This window comes from Eleutherodactylus coqui, chromosome 12, assembly GCF_035609145.1.
Source record: "Eleutherodactylus coqui strain aEleCoq1 chromosome 12, aEleCoq1.hap1, whole genome shotgun sequence".
Lineage (NCBI taxonomy): Eukaryota > Metazoa > Chordata > Amphibia > Anura > Eleutherodactylidae > Eleutherodactylus > Eleutherodactylus coqui.
This window is the reverse complement of record NC_089848.1, coordinates 91,340,720-91,360,258: the sequence shown is the minus strand read 5'-3', so window position 1 is coordinate 91,360,258 and position 19,539 is coordinate 91,340,720. Positions and strand designations below refer to the sequence as shown.

Sequence of the window (19,539 nt, the reverse complement as noted above, 5' to 3'; positions counted from 1 at the left end):
CAGCCGAAGAGTGAAAGGTGGGAGCATTTAGACACACCGATTATCGCTCAAACAATGGCTTTTGAGTGAATTTTGAGCGATAATCGTTGTGTGTAAATGGGCCGTTCGTTGTGCCCTACCTGATAAAGAGATTTATCCAGCCTTGAAACACATGACTTGTGCGCCCCCGCTGTAAAATCAAGAGTGTACATGCTGACCTCTTTGGGACTGTTGTATGTGCAATGGTTGAGCTCCAGGATATGCGATCAGGTGATCAAGGAAAAATGGTTTTCCAGAGAAGAGGATCCTGTGGATCTAAAGAACTCAACAAAAAGAGTCAGAGGAGGATGTCAGGAATCATTGTAATGAACAGGCGCTGCACAGTCAAGCAAATTGCAGCTGAATACAACATTGGTGCTCCAACTAATGTGTCTAAATGTACAAGTCGTCGTTCCATAGCATGGATGTGCTATAACAGTAGACAACCAGTTCAAGTGTCATTATTGTCTATGGGTAAAAGAAAACAAAAATTGGATCCATAAACAGTGGAAAAACATCATCTGGTCGGTTGAGTCCAGACTTTTGTTGCAACATGCTGATTGGAGCTTCACAAGCAGCATGAATCGAAGAACCCTTCCTGTCAGCTGTTGAGAGCATGTCAACACCTCCATCTAAACTGTGGCAAATACAAGAACCTACCCTGTCCACATGGGCCAATAGTTGTGCAGGAGGATTACAACACCTAGCGGAATCTATGTCTTGATGAATCGTTGCAGTTCTGTAGGCTAAGGGAAATCCAACTAGTTACTAAATAGGTGTGTCTAGTAGAGCCGCAATTCAGTGTATGTTCAAGAGGAGAAAACTGGAAAAAAAATAATTAGCATGAGATGCAGAGTTCTCTCTAGAACAATGCTCCACTGAATAGATGCAAATATAGAGGTGAAAGGGAAAAAAAAGTTCTCTTGGATTCCAGCAAATTCATGAGCAAAAAATATATTAAAAACTCTCCTGAAAAATATACAATAGGCTCATAACAAGAATTAAACATAAAACTTGTTTTGATATATAAAAAACTTTTAAGAAGTGTTTTTTTTTTTATTTTGAGTAATAGATATAATAATCACAAAAAAGTAAGGAAACAAAAGATACAAACAAAAATAACAAATCCACGGACAGCTTCAGCAGTAAATAGATACAATTATGCTGAATAACAATGGGTAGAATACATGCGGTCCTCACAAATGGAAATTTCTGTATTACTGATTTTACAGATTCCTTTAAGTACTTGTAACTTTGTGGCTGTAAACATCTGAAATCTGCTTACAAAGAGGCTGCGGCTGTCAGATAAACATTCACAAGAACAGACTTGTTTGGGGGGATTGTTTCTGTTCCTGCATTAATGTGGCAGCTAGGATACCATTGAAAGTTCTGCTAAACATAAAAAATCTGATTAAATACATAAAACTAACATGATACCTTCCTTATGCTCTAAAGAACACAATGAGGGGAATTTACTAAGATTGGCATTTCTAACGCCATCCTGAACCTCAAGTATGTTGGAGAAAGATGTGCAAAATGTATTAATTGGTGCACTTTTGCCTGTCTGGGGGCCACAACTAGGTGGATGCCTGTCTGGGGGCCACAAATAGGTGGATTCCTGTCTGGGGGCCACAAATAGGTGGATGCCTGTCTGGGCGCCACAAATAGGTGGATGCCTGTCTGGGCGCCACAAATAGGTGGATGCCTGTCTGGGCGCCACAAATAGGTGGATGCCTGTCTGGGCGCCACAAATAGGTGGATGCCTGTCTGGGGGCCACAAATAGGTGGATGCCTGTCTGGGGGCCACAAATAGGTGGATGCCTGTCTGGGCGCCACAAATAGGTGGATGCCTGTCTGGGCGCCACAAATAGGTGGATGCCTGTCTGGGGGCCACAAATAGGTGGATGCCTGTCTGGGGGCCACAAATAGGTGGATGCCTGTCTGGGGGCCACAAATAGGTGGATGCCTGTCTGGGGGCCACAAATAGGTGGATGCCTGTCTGGGGGCCACAAATAGGTGGATGCCTGTCTGGGCGCCGCAAATAGGTGGATGCCTGTCTGGGCGCCGCAAATAGGTGGATGCCTGTCTGGGGGCCACAAATAGGTGGATGCCCGTCTGGGCGCCACAAATTAACATCTTTTCCTGCTATAAGCAACTATATATTTGCAATATACTTTCTGCCAATTTCTGCCATACATTATAGCAAATCTGTCGGACCAATGCTGCTACTTTTCTGGAAAGTTTTCAAAAGTGGTGAGAAAAGGCAAAAGTTGCAAATTTTTGTGCAAGTATACTGTGTGCCAAAATTTGCAACTTTTGTACGCAAGGAAACTGTTATACATGGTTTATAGGTGCTACTGTACTGAATGGCCAGGGCTTCATTTTCTATAACCTGATCAGATGGAATTATTTATGTAATTCACTTTCTTAACAAAGGCTGGATAGATGTCTGTGTGGGATGATGTAGGAAATCCTGCACTGAGCAGGGGGTTGGACCCGATGACCCTGGAGGTCCCTTCCAGCTTTACAATCCTATGGTTCTATGATGTTCTGAGCACCTGGGATTCTCAGGGATCAGCTGCTCTTGGTGAAAGAACTCAACATATGTTCAATTCCTCTGCAGCGCCACCACAAGGAAAATTAAGCCTTACACAATTTCCACTGAAATCATTGGGTTCTCCAGAGCAAGTGACGATCCTTGGAGCTGCTCCATGCTCTGGCTAATAAGTGTCACGACCAGGGCACGCAGATTAGCATGCATATTGGAGACGCTGGCTGTATTTGTATCTTTATATATGATCACCTCTGATCTTCAGGAAATATGATGCTTACACTATTCCTTTTGGTAAGTTTTTTGCATGATGACGTTATGTATTCAACATGAACACGCCCATGGGGTGCTACCAGTTTGCTTAATGGTTTGCACCAGAGGTGTAACTTGAAGCTCCCGGGCCACAATGCAAAACCTGTAATAGGGCCCCCAACTATAATGCTTTATTCATACTACTGGGCTGCCTATATGGAGAAGAGAGGCCTTATAGGACCGGATCTTCTGCATCCCCTATGGTTACGCCCCCGGTTTGCACTATATACCGACATTTCTTGCGCTTGAAAAGGTTGTCAGTTTTAATCCTCCAAAACACGTTGAATTTCTGGAAATGATCTTGTTTCTGGGAACTTCTAATGAACCCTAGTTTGAACCATATTTATACTCATCTAGCATCATTTATATCTCTGCAAGCTGGGGTAGGGGTCTTCTGAATTTTTATTAGCCCCCTGTTGGAGTATGCACCATCTAGAAATATTACTTTAAACACTCTGATATCTTGACCAGCCCCTGAGTGCATTTTATACACTTTTTCCTACATATTTCCTAGTTTGCTATACCAAGTCTAGCTGGTACTTTGAGTATATGTGCTTGGGTCCTCCTGTTGTGGATTTTCTTTGCTGGGCGGGGATTTGCTGGCCACCTATATAAGTGCTGAAAGCCATCTTGGACTCTCGGTGTGGCAAGATGTCTCTCTGGACTTCCCTGTCCCACCAGGTGAGTTCTAATATACAAAAATATACAATTCTTTTTGACTTCATATTACTAATAGCTGTGTATTTCTGCCACGGGTTTACAGGCAGAATCTGCTGAATAAAAATACATTTAGGGGTCCCATAAGGTATTCTTCCCCATATAAGGAGACCAGGATAAATTAAGCATTGTAGTTGGGGGACCCTTACATTTTGCTTTAAGGCCCAGCAGCTTCCAGTTATACATCTGTAAATGGGGACTGGGAATTGAAGACTCCTGCTTTAGCTGCTAACTCAGAATCCCCCAGTGGAGTATTTTTAAATCATCCCACCCCTTTAACCCTTTCCAGGCCAATATGTATCCTGGTTTTCCTAGGGGGCTTACTCTTTTTCTGCCGTTATACAACAGCGTTATGTGCTGGTTAAAGCCGGTACTGCGTGAGTTGACACGTTGGATAGGCTCCGACAGCAGAGAGGCTGGCAATATACAGTAAGAGAACCCCGACGGGCGTCTTCCAACATCGGAGCTGTACAGCCTTAAATCATAATGTCTTCAGAGGTCAGACAATGGATTGGAAAGGGTTAATCCTCACTGTCATGCCATAAATATGAATTTACAGCTGAGGTTTACTAGTAGGTCTCCCATCTGAGCTCCCACAATACATTGTACCCTTATAACAGCAAAAATCTCAAATTTAGCTTTGAAAGCGAAGACAAAATCTTCATGGAAATCGAAGTCGGTAGAGGAGAAGTAAAGCAGCTTGTCTGCGGGATTCCTGCACATTTTATATAGAGTAAGGCAGAGCGCTCACCTGCACTGATATAAGTAGATGTTTACAAAGATGGTACATGGTACATGATTAATCCTTAATGGAAAAAAGCACATCAGTCGCTCATCACATCTCCGCCGCCAGACTTATTTATCTTACAAAGCAAGGCATAAAAACCCCATTGCCACAAAATCTCTGCAATTAAATTTAAACTCCCGGTACTAAAACCTTTTTACAATCTAAATGCTTATCTGTTTTCTTCTCATAAACAAAAGCTCCACGCAAACATTTCAACAATGGAAAGTCACTAGTAAACTTCTGCGGAGACATTTGTCTTCCCACGTATTCTAATCCATAGCCATAACTCAAAGATCAAGGGCAAGATTTTTAATTGTGAGATGCTCCCCAAGGTGTCTTATATAAACTACCGGTCAAAGGTTTTAGAACACCTCAATTGTTCCAGTTTTTATTGATATTTGCACAGTTTAATGTCTGAAATGTACTTTGAAATGCAAGCATAGGACAACTAAACAAGTTAAAATTAGAAATGAGCGAGCACGCTCGGATAAAACAGTTACTCGAGCGAGCATCGCTCTTCTCAAGTAACTGCTTACTGGTCCGAGCAGGCTCGGGGAGGGGGGGGGAGGAGGGCGGCGATGGGTTAGCGGGGAAGAGAGTGAGAGAGATCTCCCCCCCCTTCCCCCGAGCCTGGATAGGACCATGGATTTAAAAAATAATGGACTAACTTTGTTTCACCCAATTAAATCTAGATTTTGACTCTTCAAAGTAGCCACCTCCAGCTGATATAACAGCTTTATACAAGCGAGGCATTTTTTCTACAGTTGCATTCAGATATTGTTTAGAAATTTCTTTCCAACATTGTTGCAGAAGTTCCCACAAATGTGCTGCACTTGTAGGTTGCTTTGCTTTAACCCTTCTGTCCAGTTCATCCCAAACAAGATCAATGGGGTTTAAGTCTGGATACTACACAGGCCATTTAATTCTTTAAAGCCTATCGGCTTCTTATGGTCTTCTTACGTAATTCTGACATAACCTTGAAGAATGTTTGGATCATTGTCTTGCTGTGATATAAACCCCTGACCAACTAAATGCACCAACTAGATGCACACCAGAGGGTATTGTAAAATGCTACGGTAGCCCTTTTTGTCCAGTGTGCCAGTCACCTTGTGCAAGTTGACAACTCTGGATCCAGGAAAAGAGCCCCAGCCCATCACATTTCTTCCTCCCTGTTTGACAGTTTTTGTCATACACTCAGGAACCATCCTTTCACCTACTTGTGTGATGTTTCGAAGATGTTAAATTTCAGTCCTTAAAACCATCTTCCACTCAGTAGTCTACTGGAGGTAGTGCTTGGCCCAGGCAAGTCTTGTTTTTTTATTTTGTTATCTTAGGACTGGTTTTCTCACAGATACTCTGCCTGTAAAATCTGCAGATAAAAGTCTTCTCTTTACAATGGAAATGGAAACTTGCTACATTTTTTTTCAAGCTTTGGTTGAAGATTTTATGCTGCGAGCCGCCGATCATGTAAACTGTTGACTCTCAAAAACTTGTCAGCTGACTTTGTAGTGGCCTTTGGTTTGCCAGACCTCTTATTGTTAGAGTTTCCTCCAGTTTTCAAGGGTTTTTTTGATGGCATAAGAAACTGTACTGGCTGCCACCTTGGCTTTTCGAGCAATTACTCTGAAGGACAGACTTGCACTTCTAAGGATTATAATTGTCTGTCTTATTCAGTTAATTGCCTTTTTATTGCCATAATGATAGTAATGTGCTCTGTCCTGAAGGGCAAAACTGTCCAAATCCTACACTAGAGGGTGTTGTAATACAGTCTGTTCCAACACTGGTTATATAGAATCAGAGGGTTTTAAAGTAATCTACAAAAGTTGAGACACCTGTAGGAATAGTTTGCATCCAATTTCAAACCATAATTTGCTATCTGTGCTGTAGAACAGCTGTCCTTGATGTGTTCCCCGAAACAAAGCCCTTTTGGCTAAAATCATAAATTCAGGCTATTGTTGCGTTTCAGGTTAAAATGTCATAATATTTTCATGTTTTTAACTTACTTTTGTACCATTTCACATTATTTGCTGGACTTGAACTGAGTTAGTGTAAAAAATAACTGGATAAAATTGAGCAACTCTAAAACTTTTGACTGGTAGTCTACATGGGACCCTTGTGACTGTGTAGAGCCATAGACACTACATGTTCCATTGCATGGTTCTCTGTACGGAGCTATATTATGGTGTCATTCATACTTATATGCAATTATGCACCTTAGATGGAGAATATTGTATGTCTGCATATGTAATCGGAGGGATAGAGAGCAACAGTAAAGCTCCATAGAGGTCCATAGGTATGTACTATAGTGCCGTTCAACTCAAACCCTGAGCATGAGGCCTTGAAAGGACTGTAAAGGATTTGGAAGATATGTCTGATTTCTTCACAAAACAGCGCCACTCCTGATCCACAGGCTGTGTGTGATTTTGTAGTTCAACCCCATTCACTTCAATGGAGCTGAGATGCAATAAATTACAATCCATTGACAGGTGTGCGCTGTGTATGAAAGAAAACAGCCAGGTATTTCTAATCCTGTAGCACTGCTTTTGAAGGTTTTCCTTGACTACAATATTGATGACCTATCCTTTGCAATGCTGAGAAGTCTAACGCATGCAGTGACGTTATCAATCGGCGCATGTGCAGATGAACACCGTCGTTCTACCCATAAAAGGGAAGGATCATCTGCACACGCACTGGTTGGTGATCTCATGGTACACATAAGACTTCTCAACACTGCATTTACATCACAGGCAGTGAGAGGGGTGGACTTTTCGGCAAGCAGCAAACAGAGATAGTCCGGCACACCCACCGGACCGTTCTGCCTCATTTACATGCTGAGCAGGATAATTTCAATTATTATTCAGGTATGCTTTTATCAACAGGCAAATAAAACCTACTGTAGGAAAGAAGGCATCATTATTATCGTAGCGCTGTTCTTCGTTTACATTAGTAGAAAGTGATGACAGGTTCTCTTTAGGATAGAAGCAGAAAGCAAAAAGTGGCAACAGCACTCAAAATACATTTGCTATCAGAGGTATACATACCTATAATAAATACACTAACCCCATTAAATAATGCAAAGTTCTTGGTATACAATTTGATCAAATCATATTGGCCCATCTACCAATGTCCAGGTGACCAAGCTTTTGATCAAATGTGTTTTTGCGTGCTGTTGACACATTTTGGTTTCTGCTTCTATTGTATGTTGCAGCCATGGTTTAACGTGCACCTATAGATTTCTATTGGGAAGTGCTGACCTATTTTATCCTTTCAGGTTCTCTTTAGGATTCACACATTTACCATCTAGCTGTGATGATTTTTAAGACTGCCTTTCTTAGCTTGCACTAGCTAAATGGAGATGTAAACATGGTATGGCCCAGTTGGGCTTTGTCCACTGAAGTGTTGAATTATTTGACTCTCCTAAAAGAGTTAAACAAGTCAAACCCTAAAAGTAGTTTGTCTACCTACAACATGAACTTTTTGTAACTCCTTATTACATTTAGCTAAAACTCTATGAGAAAGTTCCGGATCTTTTCCCATTCACTTATATAAAAAAGGTGACAGTTTACAACCATCGTCATCAAGTCTGGCTCTGATCTTTAGGGTCTTTTAGATTCTCAATGACAACGAACCTAAAGAACACGGTACGCTTTCATATGAGGTTACAATGGGTCAGGAGGACAACAAGTTTTTAATTCCAAGAACTAGAAAGGAGATTGATAGGTGGGGAGCAGGAAGTAAATGTTACTTAAGGTCCTTGGTAAAATTCCAATTTGTGGACATGTTTTGCTTTCTTGCCTATGGTTTAACCTTAAGTGACATTGACAGCACACTCTCAAGGATATTAGATTTGTAAAAACAATGTATTCCCTGAAAGGAACCAGCTGTCAGAGCATATCCCATCTTGGTAATGTAAACATATATACATTCTCAGATTGGTTTAGTTTTTGATGTCCATATTTTTAAAGCTGAAGAAGATCGAAGATGCCGATTGTACAATGACTGTTAAAGTCTTAAACAATCTCAGCTCGTGTTAAGAAAACAGAAGTTCAATACAGCTGTCTTATTAATTACAGAAACCTCTCCGCTCTCCATACAAGCATCAAAGGGTCCTCACAATTCCCCGGAGCATGGTGGGGCTCCTGTAGAAGCCTATCTTGTCACAACTAGAACTGACAGATAGATAATGCTGTGATATATAGGAAGACAGGAGATAAGAGTCTTGGACAGAACTGTGTCACTGCCTGTCCTCATAGTGTTACTTAATTGTAAAAGGGAGAATATGATGGACCGTAGGCGCAACTCTCGTAATGTAAAGTGCATAAATGCAAAGGTATCAACTCAATCTCTTTTTATTAATTGATAGCCAGCACAAATAACACGTTTCAGGGACACAGCCCCTTCTTCAGAAATGGCTGGAAAGAATACAGGGATGTTACTGTATATTCATATTCTAGAAAGAAGGAGTCCTCATTGGGCTCATGGGATGGAAGGGTTCTCATGGCGTGGAATCATTAACTCTCCATGGAAAGAAACCAGAGGCGTAACTTAAAGCTCCTGGGCCCCAATGCAAACCTGTAACAGGGCCCCTAACTATAATGCTTTATTCATAATACTAGGCTCCCTATATGGAGAAGAGAGGCCTTATGGGCCCCCTAAGGCTCCTGGGCCCGGGTGCAACCGCATCCCCTGCACCCTCTATAGATACGCCCCTGAAAGAAACCATCACAAGGTGGTATCTTATACAAGTGGTTAAATACACAATGCAATTCGCTGCTATAGTTGTTTATATGTGGCAAACTTTTAATTCTACTTATTGTCTGCTAGTACAATACTAACACAGTACAAGAATATGTTAGGGTACCCTTTACATGGGCCCTGTCGGGCGCATCCGACAATCGTACTAAAGACGATCATTCCTATCCTTTCATGCAGGAGCAAAGCTCTTCAGTGAATGGAGATGGAGCGAGACGGAGATCTCTTACAGCCACCCGCCTTCATTCACTGTGAACAGGCAGTCATTCCAAGATGAGAGACTGCCTTTATATACTGAGCAAGAAGTTGCTCCCTAGTCCCGTCGCTTCAGTGAGGTGGCTAGCTACTAATGAGCGATTTTTTTGCTCAGTACCCTTTCAGCTCTTGGCATTTACAATGAATAACTATTGCTAAAAATTGCTAATTGGAGCAATTTTTTGGTCTATAGTTGGCCTACTTAAAAATACCCTTACTCTCCTGTTATTTACCGGCAATGGACAGGTAAGAAATGTCCGTTGTTAAAATTTCGTGTTACATATTTGCCCAAAACACCACCTACAAAATTAGTCATAATTCAAAAATATTGACAATAAGTCATATACCTTAAAGTGAATCTAAACACCCAAACTAGACTACAGTAGGTCCTAAATTGTGTGATGGCTATTTTTTAAACTCATCTACAGGGTCATCAATAAGTGCAAGGCAGCAAAAAAATGAGAGAATAAAAACCACCAATACAGTTAGTGGGCTGGGCAATTTCAATAAATTCATAAAGGCTCACCTTCTAGCATTGTGCTGCGTTAGGCACAACACTAAGTTGGTGCTATACAAATAAAGATTATTATTACTACTGTATAACTGATCAGGAATGAATGCAGAGAACAATGGCAATGGTATTTTTGAGGGATCAACCAGTGGAAGTGAAATAATGCTTTTTTCGCCAGGTAGGAAGGTATTTCTGACTGGCCACTGCTTCCGAACCCAATGTTCAGTCCTTGCTTTGGAGTCTCATTCACACAAATAGCAAAGAAATTTGGTCTAGCCTGCTTGTAGGCCGAGCAATATTGCAATCACTTTGAAATCCCCGCACACAGACCACTCATGAAGCTTGTACTGCACACATTCCAGCAGAAATTTAAGGTTTTCGTATATGTCTCTTTCATAGTCACAGAATGTGCTACTGGAATGGATGGATGTTAGTACTGTGTAATACAACACCATTTAAACTGGATTTACTGGCATCTATGAACAACCCCCACTCTCCAGAATTGTAATTAATGTTCAAGTATTTCATGACTGCCGGAATGTCTTGACAATATACCAAACCGCCTTCCTCAGCAAAAGACAGAAGCAGTTCTACTTCTCAATGTCTGTACCAGGAGAATCTCATATTATGACACAGTACATTCTTTTCATGAAGTTGTGATCCTAACAACTCTGATTCGTTTTTGGGTAAATTCAGATTGCGAACCAAATCATTCAGTTGATGCTGGGTAAATGGCACTGGGGTTTCATCCCCCATACTGTCTGGTTGGTACATCTCATCACTTGTATCACCGTCTGAATTGGTGTCTATTGCGGTTTGACATTCGACAGGGATGGCACAGGGATGGATTCACTATGGGGCACTGGTCTCATGGCAGATGCCATATTGGGATACACAATGTTACACTTACTGGTACGACCCACAATCTTCACTGTGCAGAAGTAGTAGTCGTCGTCACTGTGATTTCTTGGCTCACGCCACACCATAGGTACACCAAACGGCATTGATTCCCTTTTTCCACTTTTCCAGTTCACTTTGTGAAGAGCCCACGCTTTGTTCTGATCTGCTAGTTTAATCCTAAACTATTGAAAATAAAGATTTTTCACGAAAGGCATAATATTTTGCCTTTGTTTTCCTGTCGTATACCAGCCACATATGTAGCAAAATATGTCTGGATGATTGACACAACCACGTGAAGCCATTGCACACACCATGAAGAAACAACTATTCTGAAAGAAGGGAGGGGTTGCGTGAGATATGAGTCATACTGGCGTGCCAAGATTACTTTCTCTCATGTTTAGGCTTTATGAGTGCGGCAAATCTTGACACAATACAGATAAATCTATTTCATTTTCGGAATCAGCTATGTATTAATGTTTATCTCTTCCTTGCACATTCATTCCATCCCTCCAGTGAACATTTTCACATGTTGTCATATATTAATGTCATTAAAAAATTACGTTTTATTCCCAAAATGTTTACATTTTCATGATTTATGAAAAAAACTGATGTGACACGAAATTTTGAAGGTCATTTTCAGAATCCATGGAAAAAATCCACTCTGATACACCTCTTTATTTCAAAACAACAGACAAAAGTTTCAAAATTGCAGATCAATGTAATCCACAATGGATCAGCAAGTAACTTTAATATTTCTTTGGATATCCTAAAACATACAATGCATTTCAAAGCTCTGGGGCCATGAAAAATCTTCTGGTTTAAGAACAAGGCCACTCCAAATCTTCTGTTTTGGGAACAAGGCCACTCCAAATCTTCTGCTTTGGGAACAAGGCCACTCCAAATCTTCTGCTTTGGGAGCAAGGCCACTCCAAATCTTCTGCTTTGGGAGCAAGGCCACTCCAAATCTTCTAGTCTGGGAGCGAGGCCACTCCAAATCTTCTAGTCTGGGAGCGAGGCCACTCCAAATCTACTGGTCTGGGAACGAGGCCACTCCAAATCTACTGGTCTGGGAACGAGGCCACTCCAAATCTTCTGGTCTAGGAACGAGGCCACACCAAACCTTCTGGTCTGGGAACAAGGCCACACCAAATCTTCTGCTTTGGGAACAAGGCCACTCCAAATCTTCTGCTTTGGTAACAAGGCCACTCCAAATCTTCTGGCCTGGGAGCAAGGCCATTCCAAATCTTCTGGACTGGGAGCAAGGCCACTCCAAATTTTCTGGTCTGGGGACGAGGCCACTCTAAATCTTCTTGTCTGGGAATGCGGCCACTCCAAATCTTCTGGTCTGGGAACAAGGCCACACCAAACCTTGTGGTCTGGGAACAAGGCCACACCAAACCTTCTGGTCTGGGAACAAGGCCACAACAAACCACCTGGTCTGGGAACAAGGCCACAACAAACCTTCTGGTCTGGGAACAAGGCCACACCAAACCTTCTGGTCTGAGAACAAGGCCACACCAAACCTTCTGGTCTGGGAACAAGGCCACTCCAAATCTTCTGATTTGGGAACAAGGCCACTCCAAATCTTCTGATTTGGGAACAAGGCCACTCCAAATCTTCTGATTTGGGAACAAGGCCACTCCAAATCTTCTGATTTGGGAACAAGGCCACTTCAAATCTTCTGATTTGGGAACTTCTGGGTTTATTAAAATAAGGTACTCGTAATGTATAAACACAAGCAGTATACATCTGTTACTCCAACAAGAAATACACCAGGTAATATTTCTTTTCTTATTTGTACTGATGAATTACTACATAATATGAAATCACCTTCACTTATTATTGCAAAACTAATACTTTTTTTCTGATTCATCAGATCACAATGTCAATCCCTAGAAAAAGAATCACGGCTGCTGGAAAAAAAACATACTGGACAAAAAAAATAAATTAAAAAAGTATTTTGGGATGACTCTTGTAGGCATGTTATGTTTTCTGCTGAAGCTGATATCACACATAACGGGTGGAGACAGCTGGGAGATTGCGCTTCTGCTAAAGGAACAAGATTTAGCCATCACACTGATGCATTCCTGTGAAACTGTTTAAAAAAATCAACCCAGAAAAACTAACATTTATAATCAGCTCCTCCGTTACTAAGACTATGGAAAGAATAGAGTATTTAGATGCAACTAAACTGTGAGATTGCTACAGTCCCAAGTGAGTGTTCAAACAATCTGGAGGGAGAAAACATATGATTTTAATCTTTCAGCACCTAATGGCACAGTTCCACTAACTGACAGCTGTTTATTTGCACATGCCGCAACACAGGGAGCACCGTAATATTATTGTGCTACTGTATGTATCACCCACTTAGGACAGGAGGACTTGGTGCTCGTTTGCCCTGTCTCCTTTCCATGATACTTGGGTTTATTCCCCCACTATTGTTTGCTAAGGCCCTATTTAGAACAAGTGTATTCTTTAAAGTGGTTGCACCAAGTTTAGAACTCATCCCCTATCCACAGGTAAGGAGATAAGTGTCTAATCGATGGGGGTCCAACCGCTGTGATCCACACTGGTCAAGAAGCCCTGTGTCCACCTATATGAGTGGAGAGGCAATTGAGCATGATTGCTACCTTTCTATTCATTGGGCTGATAATGCCGAGCGCTGTACTCCGTGTCTCAACAGCAGCCCAATAGAGATGAATGGAATAGCAGCCAACACATTTGGGTGCCAATTCATTCCTACGGAGAAAAAACGTACTTCTGTTCTTGTGATTGGTGGAGGTTCCAACGATTGGATCTAATCCTTGCAATTGGACACATACTTTTGCATATAGATACGGAATAAGTTTTAACCACTTCATGATCACATAATTAAAATTTACATCGCAAAGGGTGTATGGAGCAGGAGCCAGGCCGAGTCTGCTCCTTACCCGGAAGCTGGCAGCTGTTTTTCATAGCTGAGGGCCACTGGCAACTGCTGCAATCAGAGTTAGCTAGTCAAAGTTGACCACGTATTGAAACAGTCAGGCAGATCGGGGGAGACTCCCTCTGGTAGTACCCCCAGCAATGCGATTGCGGGGTACTGATGAGCTAGCATGGTAATCCAGAGATTAGAAGGTTCCTAGGGCTGCCATGCATGAATACCTATGAAGCCCTGCTTGTGGCTGGGGTTCATAGACAACATTAAAAATCACTAAAGATATATTCAGCTATATTGCTCTTCCGACTCCTGGCGATTGATGCTGTACTGCTCACCTGAGCACTTCCTGGTAGAGCAATCACATGACTCAGGTAAGTCTCAGCCTCAGTGTTCATGTGATTGCTCTACCAGGAAGTGCTTGATTGAGCAGTGCAGCGCCGACTGCAGAGACTGGGAGCGGGAGGACCAATACAGGTGAGTATATATGTTTTTTGTTTTAACATATAAAAGACATTTGCATTAAAAAGAGGCAATAAGGGGGATTATACTGTATACCATGGAGGGGCATTATGCTGGAGGCCAAAGAGGTTCCACCCTTGGTTTAGAGAAAGGCTCTCAGAGTCTACTTGTGTGTAGTGGACCTCATTTTCCGCTCGTGTAGACCTTGTTGACTACTAGACACCTCTACGATGCAATCCAAGAGATTTTGCCCAGTTAACAGAGTTTGATGGGGCGTATTATTGGAAATCTGGATGCTCATATCAACAAATTAGCTGCCATCTGGGCCATTCTGACCAGACTGTTAAGAAGCGTTGGGACCAGTGGATATGTGAGGGCATGCACACAAGCTGACCAGGCTCAGGATGTTATTGATAGACCACGAGCAGAGAGGATCATCTCATTGTCCAAGACGCACAAGCAGCTCCAACTTTTTTGTTGTTAACCATCCAGAGACAGGTGGCACCATTGTTACAGGCCCCTATGTCTATCTGAACCATTCCCAGGTGCTTGGCTGAAGGACTTTTGGTCTCAGAGTGCCTATTAAGTATACTGCCTTTCACACCCACCCACTGTCACCTCTGTTTGCAGTGGTATCGTGAACAATAAAATGGGACTGCTTCAGAGTGGAACTGGGTTGTCTTCAGCAACTAATCCAGGTTTAGTTAGGGCACTGATGATGGCCTTCTTAGTGTCTGGAGAACTCGGGGTGAGCACTGCAAGCCTGCCTTTGCTATGGAGCAACATAGTTCCCCCATTGCTGGTCTGCGGGGTCATCGCATACGACAGTCGGTCACCCCTAGTAGTGGGACGAGAGACAATGACAGCTCAGCCACATGTTCAGGAAATCCTGCATATACATCCTGTGTTACTCTCATGGCAGCTTCTAAGATGCATTTTCCAGCAGGATAATGCTCGGCCACACACACAAGGGGGTCACAGGAATGTCCCCATAACATTGTCACACTTCTGTAGCTGCCCGGTCACCAGATTTATCACCAATAGAACATGTCTGGGAGGCCAACTTTGACAGCCTATGAGTTTTCACGATCAAGAGGCTCAGTTACAGGCAATGTGGACTTATATGCCACAGGATACCATGTGGAACCTGTGTGCCTCCATATTCACCGGTATCACATCTTGTATCCAAGCTAGAGGCAGTACAACAGGGTTCTAGAGCCTCCATACCCACCCGCATCACATCTTGTATCCAAGCTAGAGGTGGTACAGCAGGGTTCTAGAACCTCCATACCCACCCGCATCACATCTTGTATCCAAGCTAGAGGCAGTACAACAGGGTACTAGAGCCTCCATACCCACCCGCATCACATCTTGTATCCAAGCTAGAGGTGGTACAGCAGGGTTCTAGAACCTCCATACCCACCCGCATCACATCTTGTATTCAAGCTAGAGGCAGTACAACAGGGTACTAGAGCCTCAATGCCCGCCCATATCACATCTTGTATCCAAGCTAGAGATGGTACAACAAGGTACTAGAGCCTCCATACCCACCCGCATCACATCTTGCATCCAAGCTAGAGTCAACCTAACAGGGTACTAGAGCCTCCCTTGAAAGGGTCAGAAAATATATATATATCACTCATTGTAAAAAAAAATCAAGTACGTAAAAATACAAGTGATTACGAAATCAGAAACAAGGGATATATATAACATGCACTATAGATGATGTATTCCATTGTGCATGTGGCACATGGTGTGTTCCAGTCTTCCATTAGCGATTGGGAAGTACCCTACTGTACCTCTAAAGGAAGGGGAAAAACAAGGTCCGAACAAAATCTCTATGTGCTTTGTAATGGATAAAATCAGCCGCAAGAACTCAACATTACATCTACACAGAGATCTCTCTATATAAACTATAACATAGTACTGAATGGTGAACATAACCTTTAAGCCTCTCAGCATATGTTTGCAAGCCCTAAAAATACAATTCTCGTTAAACTATATGTTATATCTGAATAGAAAACAGATTTTTAGTCAGTTTGGACTTGATGGAAAGTTCTAGACGACTTTGCGGTGTGTTACAGTTGTATAAGCTCTTCTTCATTTGGTGAGCTAAAATAATGCAAGACTAGTGACATTACATCCACAATAATATACCTCCAAGAGCCGCTATTCTGCATGCACAGGAGAATACCGCCACATGCCTCTACATAAATGTATGCATCGTAATAGGCAAAGTCTTCGGTAATAAGAAAGGGATTTACAGGTTCCTCTCCCACACTATTTAAATGGGCTGCGGATTCTCAAGTGCGCGTGCTATCTGTATGTTAAGTGAGAGGCTGAATCCCTGGTAAGATCAGCTCTTGACATCTCCGTACTTGACTGACAACATCAGGCAGCGGAAAGGAAATACATACTTGGGAAAAAAGGAAATAAGAGACTTATTTATAGATACAAATTAACGACAAACCATTTATATGTTAATGATCTACCTGTGGGATTCTTGGCGGAGCGGTGCATTTGTAGCTTATTTATGTGTGATGCAGATAACATATGTCATCTGCTGGAAGCAGCCATATAGAGAGCGGGCTTTATCACACTGCACAGAAATCCAGCCTTCCTTCACAGACCTCCAGTTATTCACGGGAGAACAGATTTTATTTGCATCTGTTTATGGCAGGAGACGTGGGAGGTGGACTCACTGGGCCCTCGACTACCAAATAAGATCACTACTTTTGGTGTATTACTAATGTCCTTTGTAGAGAAGGATGGATGGTAACTGAACACATGAGCAAGAATCAAAAGTAGGATTTAATTCCATATGTTAATATTCAGTGGGGCTCCTTTGACCCTAATGACATCGGATACTTTCCGTGGCGTATGTTGTGCTAACATCTGATACACTTCAGCAGGTATTTCCCTCAATTCATCCTGAAAACGTCTGTTGAGTTTTCTCAAATAAAATGGACACTGTTTATATTCCCTGACCTGATGTTACAATTCATCCCAGAGATGTTCAGTAGGGTTCAGGTCGGGCAGCCAGCCTAATCGTGGAACATCTATATCTTCAAACCAGCATAAAACAGCATTGGATTTGTGACAAGGCGCGTTGTTGGAAGTATGGCCGACCATTTCCAGAATATAGCTGCATTGTCGGTAGCACAATATTGTCTACAGAGGCGTAACTTGAAGCTTCTGGGCCCCAATGGAAAACCTGCAACAGGGCCCCCAACTATAATGGTTTATTCATAGTACTGGCCTCCCCATATGGAGAAGAGAGGCCTTATGGGCCTCCTAAGGCAGTGTTTCTCAACTCCAGTCCTCAGGGACCGCCAACAGGTCATGTTTTCAGGATTTCCTCAGTATGGCACAGGTGATATAATTATCAGCAGTACTTCAGACATTGCCACAGCTGTTCTTGCTATAGGATATCCTGAAAACATGACCTGTTGGTGGTCCCTGAGGACTGGAGTTGGGGACCCCTGTCCTAAGGCTCCCGGGCCCGGGTGCTACCGCATCCCCTGCATCCTCTATAGTTACACCAGTGATTGTCTAGAATATCAACAGTCTTCATAGATCCTGTAACTACAACTAACAGACCGAGACCATGCCAGATAACACATCTCCAGACCATAATGGAACCTCCACCGTACTCAATAGTTGGCAAAACACACTCAGGCAAAAAGTGTTCCCCAGGCGTCCTCCACACCCAGGTGCGTCCATCCGATCTGAAGACGGAGTAGTGTGATTAGTCACTCCATAGAATTTCTTCCATTGCTCAACTGTCCAATGAGAACACTTCTTGCACCATTGTAGATGGGCTGATGGATTGCACTTTGTGATGGACGGCTTGCGTGCAGCGGCAGAACCCGTATATCCAACTATGGCTGACATGGGTATCTTGTGTAGCATGATTTAGAACATGATGTATTCTACTGATGGGGGTGTTCAAAAACCTTTGGTAGGATAATAAAGATAGATCGATACGACATAAAGCGTAGAAATCATATCATAACATCAACTAACATGCAGTTCAAGTTTTTCTAGGAAAAAATGGCTACGGCAACCATATTGGGATAAGGCAAGATTTACAAAAAATTCTACAAAGTAGGTAGGTATTCTTGACACCATGAAGACATTAAATTAACCCTTTCCAATCCACTGTCTGACGTCTGAAGACATTACGATTTAAGGCTGTACAGCTCTGATGTTGGAAGACGGCCGTCTGGTTTCTCTTACTGTATATTGCCAGCCTCTCTGCTGTCGGAGCCTATCCAACGTGTCACCTCATGCAGTACTGGCTTTAGCCAGCATATAGCGCCGTTGTATAACGGCAGAAAAAGAGTAAGCCCCCTAGGAAAACCAGGATACAAATTAGATTGTAAAGGGTTAATAGCCCCTCTGTAAATACCCCTCAATTTCCAGCATAGTAGACAATATATCAGTCCGGCAACGTGGCTGCAACGGCTTTGTCCGTGCATCTAGGAAAAGTCGGAAATACATTATGCAGAATTAATCTTGCTTTCCTATGGGGTTTTGCAAAAGACTGTTTGCAATCCCTGGCCATTTAAACAGCAAGCTGGGAAGCGGGAGGCTGCTATCACGCTAAGCGCTGGCAGAGCAAAAATAAATACGTAATGGAAAATATAAAACAAATATAATAAAGCGTTCTATTTCCGAGCAAATATATTTCAGCGAAAAGCAAAAGATAAGCAAGATTTTGTCACGGCTAAAAGTAATCCCTTTTTTGTTTGCCGAAAACTATTTCACAAGCTCCTTTCAAATCTTTTTGATCATAATGAAAAGGAACAAATGCAACTTCAGAGTCGTGAACAATAAAAACATATTCACATATAAATACGAACACAAGTAAATATCTTGCTGGAGCCGCGACTTTTTTTTTTTTTTTTAAGTGGTTTATTCATCCTCCCCCTTGCTGCATATTTCTCATTTAAAAAGCCGAGAACACAAAGCCCTTACTCTCAGTGACAGGTGAACCACAGGGGATAAAAACAGATCAAGATATGCATACAGCAGCTGTCTACCTTTTTGGCTTTCCTTAGATAAGTCCTGGCAGAGTCCTTGAAAGCCTCCTCCTCGTCAGACTTCTTGGCTTGCAGATAACAGACCCATCCCAATAGATACCATACCTACAAGACAAGGGTCAAAAAGGGCATAATTATGGGCAACGGAGCAGCAGGCAAGAGAGGGCTGAGAGATGCTGATAATATTCCTGGTTGGGTGTGAATAACTATTAATGATCTCATAGCATACATAATAATCACAGAAGACAGACTCAAAAAGTATGTGAAAATAAGCGAAGAGACTACAAAAATGAACTGTGATGTATGTGACGT

At 42.3% G+C, this 19,539-nt stretch overlaps 1 protein-coding gene across 1 annotated transcript in view; it reads right to left on the bottom strand.

Annotated features, from left to right (window-relative positions):
- LOC136587190 (uncharacterized) overlaps positions 1-19,539 on the bottom strand; it is a 390,750-nt gene that overhangs the window by 31,376 nt on the left and 339,835 nt on the right. The window contains exon 10 of the mRNA XM_066585727.1: positions 19,228-19,332. Coding sequence (XP_066441824.1) covers positions 19,228-19,332 — 105 coding nt within the window. The remainder of the gene's footprint in view (positions 1-19,227; positions 19,333-19,539) is intronic.